At 40.9% G+C, this 9,407-nt stretch overlaps 1 protein-coding gene across 1 annotated transcript in view; it reads left to right on the top strand.

Moving 5' to 3' along the window:
* Positions 1-1,516: 1,516 nt before the first annotated feature.
* The window catches only part of THOC2 (THO complex 2), a 47,858-nt gene continuing 39,967 nt past the window's right edge, over positions 1,517-9,407 (top strand). The window contains exons 1-3 of the mRNA XM_032702372.1: positions 1,517-1,667; positions 7,369-7,424; positions 8,609-8,700. Of these exons, the coding sequence (XP_032558263.1) occupies positions 1,606-1,667; positions 7,369-7,424; positions 8,609-8,700 (210 nt within the window). The 5' untranslated portion in view covers positions 1,517-1,605. The remainder of the gene's footprint in view (positions 1,668-7,368; positions 7,425-8,608; positions 8,701-9,407) is intronic.

Raw genomic sequence — 9,407 nt, 5'->3', positions numbered from 1 at the left:
CCAAGTACTTGAAAACTTCTTATTTTGATTAAACGTGGAGAACACAGTACGAAGCAGAGAAAGCACAGCAGTGCTGGCACTGCCATAGGCACAGGTGCACTGAGGCCTCAGCTTTTGACTTTATTTAAAATTCTTCATTTTCTTCTGTTTCATTGTATTCACCTCATCTTTTATTTATTTTTATTTCTAATTCTCCTTTTTCTGAAGTTTCATTGTATTTGTGTAATGATTTACACTTCAGCAGAGGTGGAGTCGTGCAGGAGACTGAGAAGGCAACGAAAGATGATGTCCTGATAGGAAAGAGGAATGTCTGGAAAGACTAAAAACATGTGCTGCCTGACCACATGGAATATTTTTAACTCTTATATCCTGATTAGCAACTGAAGGGAACACAGAACAACCTGGGGAGACTCAACAGAGATCACAGAATCAACTGGGTTGGAAAAGACCTCTGAGATCATCAGGGTTTGATCTGTTACCACCGTGTCAACTAATGATGCTCAGATGAGCAACACGTAATAAAACAGGCACGTGCATTAGGGACGACAACTGGAAGACAACATCCATAGGATTGGATTGCCCCAAGCTTTTATATCCAGAGAGCGAGACCATTTAGATGCTACATGATAATTTTTACATAAACCCTTAACAGTATTTATTAAAATGATTCACCATTTTAGCCATTTTTTTTAAAATAATAATAAACACACAATTTGCCTTTTAAGCCATTTTTATTTTTTAAAATAATAATAAAGATTCGCTGCTTTAGCCATTTTTAATTTTTAAAATAGCAATACCCCCCCAATTCACCATTTTAGCCATTTTTATTTTCTAAATTATAATAGAAACCCCCCCACGATTCACCATTTTAGTAATTTTTATTTTAAATAATAATAAAACCACGATTCACCGTTTTAGCCATTCTTACTTTTTAAACAACAGAAAAACCTCCACGATTCACCCTTTCAGCCATTTTTATTTTAAATAACAATAAAACCAGGATTCACCGTTTTAGCCATTCTTACTTTTTAAATAATAATTTAAAAACCGCGACTCCCCGTTTTAGACATTTTTATTTTTAAAAATAATAATAATAATAGTAACACACACACCCCCCCCAATTCGCTGTTTTGGCCATTTTATTTTTACGCCTCGCGCCTCCCGCCACACTCGGTTGCGGGGGTGAGGGCGGGGGGGGGGGGTGGCGGCGCCCAACGCAGGCGCGGCCCCGTGGGTGTTCCGCACACGCGCGGTTTAACGCGGCCGCCGCGCGGTGTTTCCAGCGCACGGCCCCGCGGCCGTGAGGCGCGCAGGGCCCGGTGTGGCGCTGCCCCAGCCCCGCCGCCCACCCGCGGCCCCGCCGCGCTCCCGCCCCCGCGGCCGTTCCCGAGGGCCGCGCGCCCGCCCCGCCCCGCGCTCCCAGCGCACGCGCGCGGCCCGTGGCACCGCCCCGCGGCGCGCGGCCCGAGGACAGCGCGCAGGCGCAGCCCCCGCCCCGCCGCCTCCCCGCACGCCGCGTCCCGCGGCTCTCGCGGCCCGTCCGTCCCCTCTGACCCGGCGCCGCCGCCGCCGCTCCATCCGGGCCCTCGGCGCCTCTCGGGGAAGATGGCGGCGCTGCTCCCGGGAGAGTGGATAAAGAACTGGGAGAAAGGCGGCAAGAGCGAGTTGTGAGTGCGGGGCCCGGCCGCGGGGCGGGATGGGGCGCTGCGGCCTGCGGGAGCGGGGCGGGGAGGGCGGGGGGCGGCGGGGAGGACGGCGACCGGGGCTGCGTCCTTGCTGCCGGGCTGGGGGTCGACGCCGCGGTCGGGCGGAGGACCCGGGCCTCCGCCCCGACCGGTGCTGCCGCCCGCCCCGACGCTCGGCCCCCGCAGCTGGGCCCGGCGCCCCGAGCGCCCCCTTCCAGCCTCCGGGCCCGGCTCATCGGGGGTCGGGCTTCTCTTCAGCCGCCCCCCGCGGTGATACGGACCCTGGCGCATTCCCGTTCCGCTGGCTCCGCGGTGCTGGCCGTTCTGGTGGAGGCCTCGGCCCCCGTTCCCACCTTTCTGCCGGTTCCGAGGGGACTGGCGCTGTATTCTCTGACCCAGGCGAGGTAGATCAGCCAGTCATGCCTGTTCTATCCCACAAAGTAACCTTTGTGCACCGAGGGGCCTGGGTGCAGCCTCCCAGACCAGCCCAGGTGTGCTGGGAGCCTTCCGTTCAGGGCCTCGCGTGTGTCTGTTTTAAGCCATCTTGGCAAGTTAACTGAGTGCTGTGTGCTGCGTTCCAGGAGTGCATCTCTTCAGGGGTAATTCACCAGTTTGACCATTTCACGTTACTCTATTAGCTTTAACAGCGGTACTCTGTGTACTAACTATGTTTTTTAAATGCTCTTCTTTCTTCCATGCACTTCTGTTTTTGTTGTAACTGTAAAACCCTACAATTGTAAATAACCAGTGTTTGGGGGATCGCTTTGAGAAACGCTTCTTGAGAGTCGCTCTTTTTCTTATTTTCTTTTGTTCATCTTTCTTAAAAGGGTGTGCAGCTTTGCTAAGGATCTGGTAGTGGGTTAGAGAATAGAGAATGTAGAGACTCCCTGCACAAAATACTGTTCTTTCCAGGTCCTCCATTTTGTAGTGAAGGGGCCCCTCTTTATAGCCATGTAACTTTTGGGTTGAATTATGCTGGAGCCGTTATCATGTTAGTATGTAATTTAAACATGTTGGAAGGTTGTGTGGAGTTTGCACGAGGGTAGAAATGTCATAGCTGATCTTATAAAGGCAGCTGCTCTGTTCATGTTGAATTCTGAGCATTTTGAGCAAGTTACCTCAGCTTTTGACCATGATAAAACCTTTTAGGATTCTCCCCTCCCCTTAGAGCAGTGCTTCTTAACCACGATGGGAATAGAGTGTTAATTTGCTGCAGGACCAAAAAACCAAAATGATTAGCTAAATTCCTGTATTTGTGGCATTTGCACTTCATTTGGAATACTGCTTAAATGCAGTTCCAGGCATGACTTGAAGAGCAGTTTGCAGGAGAGGCCATATGTTTTAAAAGAAACGTGATTGTGTCTTGGATGACAGTTGTGAGGTTTTACAGTGGTAGCTTTATAAACATAAAGGAACATGCTTTAACTTACTTTCTAGAAGCTAAACTGCATCTCTGCAGCTACTATTTAGAGAACTTTTTAGGAAGCTGACTTTATTGGGAGAGTCTTCAGTGTGTAAGTTCATGTTTCTTTTTTCATAACTTCCTATCCTATTTTACTACAGGAAAACAAAACTAGGATGCTGTAATTTCAAAATGAAATATTGAAGTATGGAATATTTTTAAATATTAAAGTAAAAGGGGAATAAATGTAATGATACTTCTTAATTTTATTGAATTACTTATCTAATACCAATACGCCCAGAAACTTAAATTAGGTCTAGACCTAAGTCCAGTCATGGGTTTTGTGGTTCAAAATTAAGACAATACATTATAAATAAGTTAGAAAAATGGAAAGGAGAAGGATACTGCCAAAGGAGAAAACTGACATTGCTAGCAAATAAAAGATTTGCAAAAATTTAGAAGGTTTTTTTCTTTTTTTTTTTTTGTTACTGTGTGGAAACCTGGTCTGATAAAGCCCACACATGAAGGCAGAGAGCATTCACTTCTGTATGGTGGGGTTTGGTTTGTTTTTAAACAAAGTGGTGGGCTTATTCACGGGGAAACAAATACCAACTTTTTTGAAAAGTGAGGGAAAACCCCCCCCCCCCATAATTAGTAGAAAGAAAAGATTAGGTCTTATGGAAAAAATATTTACTTGCTGGAGCATGAAATGGCTTTCATGATCTGACTAGATCAGTTGAGATAGTATTTTGGCAGTTACTTGTTGCCTAAATGAAAGCACAGTTTTATGTTTTGGAGGGATATGAAACTGTATTGAGAGAAGCAAATTATTTGTTTTAGTTTGGTATTTTATCTTCTACTGGGATAAATAATGGATGCTTAGAAAAATTGCTCTCCTTTCTTAAATTTTGAGTGGTGTGGTGTCATGATTTAAAAGTAGTATCCAGAAACCAGAAGGTAAGGATTTTGTGTGTCTTAGAGTGTCATAGTGTTAATTAGTAGGGCAGCAGTGACAGTTTGCTTCCAGGAAATTTTTCAGAGACCTTGTTCAAAACTGTACAGGCTTCGAATTTAATTAATCAAGATACTGATGTGTAATATCTAATTCAAATACATAAATGTATATCGTGGCAGTTTCAGGTGTTCTTGGCTGCCAAAACTAGACATTGGTCAGGATGTGGTCATCTTGTCTGTCATTTTTTATATTGTTCAGACCCTTCTCTATCTAAGTACAATTTATTATGTTCTTTTGTTGCTACTGCCAGCTATTGTGTACAGATGGAGTTGGAATCCGAGGGTGACTACTTATGCTGCTCAGTCTGGACTCCTTGTAGACCTATTTGTGTACTGCCCATGTAGTGAGACTGTTTTGTCACGTCTTCCCAACAAGATGCTTGTCCATGACTGAAGCCCATATGGACGTGTACAATACACATGCAGTGGCAAGCACTGATTGATACCTTGTTCTGTGAGAGATTCAACACATCAGGGAGCCTTTAGTGTGGACGGAGGGCTTTAATAAAGTACTTGTCTGGCAGTTTTTGCAGTATGTTAAGCCTCAAGATAAACTGAAGAAGCTTAACATTCTGTGAATGTGAAATTTTGAGACCTGATCTTTCAGGCACTCTCAGCATTAACTCAACACTTTGACTTTGCTCATACAAGTAGAGGGCTGAGAGTCAGGGAAACTGTTCAGTTGTGGTTTTGCCATCCTGACTGCAGAATGCAATTGATTGTACTTTATCTCAACCGGAGAACTACCCACATCAGTTAAATTATGCATATACTTAAATGTTAGCAGGCACATGCACTTTGATAATTACTGCTTTAATCCATGTGTGGGAGTGAAATGGAGGTTATAGGATGTGGGGTATGAGTTGGGAGGCCTTGGTTCAGTTGCTGGCTCTGCCATACAAACTTGTTTAATAGGTGCTCACGCTGCTTCAGAATTTCTTGTTTCACACAGTTTTATCTTTGTTTGAAGAGATGTGTTTTAATAGAACAAGGAAGTTCTCCATCCTCAGCTTGCAGCAGTGAGCTACAACATCAGAGTAGTAAAAGTTGCAGATGAACTCTTAACAAACTGTACCAACGTTGATATTTCTATTCTTGTGAAGGTGCACTCAGTTGAGATAGATGAACTAGTCTCTCATCTAGTTGTTACTGGAAGGTTGGGCTTCTGCCCTGTCTTCAGTCACCTGGGTGTTTGTCTGACCTGCTGGTGAGCTGCTTCAAGTCAGCTGAGGACTTGGGTTTTGACCAGTTTTCTGCCAGGTTTGTCAATAAAACTGATGTAGGTAATGTGAGGGCTGGAACTGTGGGGCTGAGAAGGGAAGAAGTGTTGGTGAATGTGTCCATCTGCACCAAGTCATTGAATCAGCTCTCCTGTACTGCCTGGCAGTGCCTGTGGAAAAGCTCTTCTTCCTTTGGAGAGAGAGTGCCTGTAGAAAAGAACATGAACACAAAAAGAAATTCTTTTACCACTTTTTCTTCCAGCTTAATAATTCAGTGGGTTCTAATTGTAAATATTAAGCAAACTGTTTTGCGGACTGATCTTAAATATTGAGTTTCTTGTTACATTGATGAAGCAGGTTCATGTCTTACAGTAATGTGAAGTTGATAGTACTGTTTTGGTGCTGCTGGAAAGGGAATGGGAAGAGGTTAAAACTCTTACCTTGTATTATTACTTTGTTAACCTGGTTGATGATACCACCTTATGACATAGGGGTCAAAGTGTGCATCTCAGATAATTTTTTTTGGAATCAGATGTTTCACTTTACTGTTATTTGTGTACAGAGCGTAGAAATGAGTGCTTATAGGCTGCTTTCTTTATGGAGGAGTAATTAAAATTTAAGGAAATTGATTTATATTGAATTGAAACATTCTTTGAGGACAGCTGGGGATAAAATCTATTATTTAAAAAACATGTACTTACTGTTCATGAAAAATAAAATATCTATTCCCCTGTTTTGCTGTCTCTGTTCTGGTTATTTCCATATACATTGCATTCTCCTCAATAGCATTTAGAACATCTTAGCCACACCCTCGCTTTTTGCTCAGCTTCTCTGTTTCTGCTGATTACATTGTGTGAAACTCCCCACTTTCCAGTTGTCTGTAAAGGGTGTGTATACCTTATATTTGCTAATTATAATCCTGTGATTGCTGGAACAGCTGTTTAGTCCTGTTAGAGAGGCGGTGATCTATATAGGATGCAAACAGAATGAGTAATGGATTGCTACAGAAGTATCTTTTACTGTTTATTTTTCTGTAATAATTGTGCATACCTGCCTTATTTGAGACAACTTAAAAATGGCTCCCACAGGAAACTGTAGTCTTGCCATCTCATGTAGGAATGCAACATAGCTCTGATACTGTCCTCAGTTTCTGCATGGGAAAGATACTTGGAAAAATATGTGAACTTTTGGTTGAAAATGTGCAAGTGTGACAAAGGTTCTTAAAATATTCATTGGTGTCTGTTATAATATAAGTAAATCACTACCCTTTTTAAAAAAACTGTCACTTCTAAATGTGAAACTGCTTTTGAAGCCTCATCCTGGGGTGACAGAACTGGTAGAGAAGAGGGAAGATCCTTGTATCTTGGAAGCATGACCATTTCTAAGCTGTCAGTGTAGTGGAGAAACCTGCTCTTTAAGCATTTATTTTATAATACAGAGAACCATTAATTTATTTCATGGAACAGTCTGTAGAGTACTTAGTGTACTTTGTGCATATGGCTGTTGGGTTGAGGGAGCCCCAGGAGTGACCAATGACGATGGAATGTGACAGGTCTCATCCTATAGTGGATTCTCTTAAATAAAATTCTGCCTTCCTTTTGGTAAAACATCATGCACATAGTTTAATGTTGAAAGTTTTTTTACAGGCCAGAGTTTGAAAACTATCATAGTCATAATAACTCTGTGAGAAGAATTTCTTCTCTGGATAACAACAGTAGGTTATTACTGCCACTTCCATGCTTTCATTCATGCTGAAATTGCCTCATGCTCTCACCTTTCAGTGTATAAGAGTGTGTAATGTTAGGAAGAATATTTTTTTAAGTCTGTGATTTATATGTGTATGAGATCTCTTGGGAGTATTGTTTCGTTGCTGTGTAAGTTCTCTGAATGAGGGTTTACTCTGGAAAAATTAAATGTAGTCAGCCATGAATCTTAAGCTGCTTTAGCCAGAGCAACAACAAAAACAAGAACCCCAAAACATTTGTGTGTATGCCAATATCTAACAATTTTTTTCCTTTTTTTTTCTTTTAATATTTTTTTATTTCAGTGTGCAGCTGTGTCGTGCTCTCAGCGAAAACAAAAACCATGATGTGGGTTTCAGAGGTATGTTGGTTGTGTGGTTTGTTGCTTGGTTTTTGTTAAATTAAAAAAAAAACCCTGGAAATAGTTGATCTTGGTACCTCTGCATGTATGTGCTTAGAATGTTCATATATGGTGACCATTAGTGTGTACTAAAGTCAAATACTACAAATACTAAGGCAATGCAAATATCCACAACTGGGATTGTCTTCAGTGAGTGGTGTCAGCATCATCTAGTATTTGGTCTCTGCTGTAGAAAATGAAACAGTGTTTTGCAAACTCAACATACATCTAAATTTTATTCTAAGAGTTAAATATATGAACACTAATGGGTGCAAGTGTGAAATTAACTTGCCTGTTTAAAAAATAAAATTGGGTTTAATTCAGCTACAGTGGTCTGCAGTCACCATGTTACTGAGTACGTGGTTTGAGGCATTAAGATTTGCAACTTCTTTATTGAATTTTGTTTATTGAGTGAACCATGTGGTGCGAGTGCAAGGTGAAAGCAGGGGGGCTTGTTATTTTTCATATAGTAAAAAGTGTCACAACATTGTGATGTATTGTTTAAGAACCTTACAGTTTTACCACAGCTGGTTTTCCAACGACCGTGTTTAACATTGCAAGATTTTTCTCAAATGCAGTGCCTCTGTTCAGTGCTTCAGCTTAATACAGGCCTTTGTAAGGTTGCATTCTTGAGTTATAGGAGACTCTCTTTAAAAAAATTAAATTAAAAAGTCCTTTTTAAGCACTTTTTTCTCCAATTAAATTTTAATTACTCCAAGAAAAATGGTTTTTGAAAGCATATCTGAGATGAGACACGATAAGGAGAAAATAGCATTAGAAATGTTTTTTATGGGTGTAGAATATGGTATTTGTGTGAAGAAGGTAAAGTTGTCTTTTAAACCAACTGCCAGTACTCAAGTTATTATATGCAGGACTGTAGTTTTTCATCCCATATTACAATTATTCCATAAACTCTCTAGATAAAGTGGATCATCTCTTACTCTCCACTTGTGTGAAGTCTTAGATATTGATGATCAATTTTATTCTATCAACAGTAGCAAAGTAATCCCTCTCATTGGTAACAGAAACATACCCTGTTTGCTTGCAGGGTGTCTGAAGTCTCCAGCATTATTGTAAATATTGCTTTAGCAGTCAGGTGAAGGATTACGTAACATGTTCTTTAATCATCTCTTTTCTTTCAACAGATATCCAGCAGGCTTTGTATGAGCTTGCATACCATGTTGTCAGAGGAAACTTAAAGCATGATCAAGCTTCTAATGTTCTTGGCGATGTCATTGTGAGTATATATTTATAATCATTGTATACTTACTAAATTTTTACTTTATTATAAAAGTCCAAATGAAATCCAAGCAGGATAATATTCAAGAGATTTTTTTTTTCCGTGTCTGAGAAGTCATTCTCATCAAACTCTTTTTCTTCATTTGAGTGCACTTGATATATATGTAATCTGTCAGGGTTTCATTTTTCCCCCTACCTTTTATGGTGAGGAATAGATGTGTTCATTTCAGCATAAATTAAAAACTAAGTCATTTTTTAAGGGCATATGAAGCCTGACGTTTCTAATAAATGCTAAAAATAAGTGTCACTTGCTAATGCAGCACATCTGTAATGCCACCTACTGGTTTTTATAACAGTGTAACAACATCTGCCATTTTACTGTTGGGATGTCCAAGTTCTGTGATGGCCTTTAAAATAATGCATTAGACTTATTTTTTTGTTTGAAAAAAGTTTTTCTTGAAATGCTTTGAATAAATGAGAAAGTAGGGAAAAGAGTATTTTCTTCTAAACCTCCAAGATTACCAAATACCACCGTTCCTTAAAAAAATAAACCAGAAAAAATACATTAAAAAAATCTCATAAAAAGTATTTCTTATTCTTTGGAAGTTCTTGGTTTGCTGTATTGATGTGCACGGAACATTAAGGAAAAGTACGTGTTGCATTAATCTAGTTTAACCTTTTTGTGCTTTTTAAACTTGTGCATTG

Source organism: Chiroxiphia lanceolata, chromosome 14 (assembly GCF_009829145.1).
Source record: "Chiroxiphia lanceolata isolate bChiLan1 chromosome 14, bChiLan1.pri, whole genome shotgun sequence".
Lineage (NCBI taxonomy): Eukaryota > Metazoa > Chordata > Aves > Passeriformes > Pipridae > Chiroxiphia > Chiroxiphia lanceolata.
The sequence above is the reverse complement of the archived record's forward strand: the minus strand, read 5'-3'. Positions and strand labels throughout refer to the sequence as shown.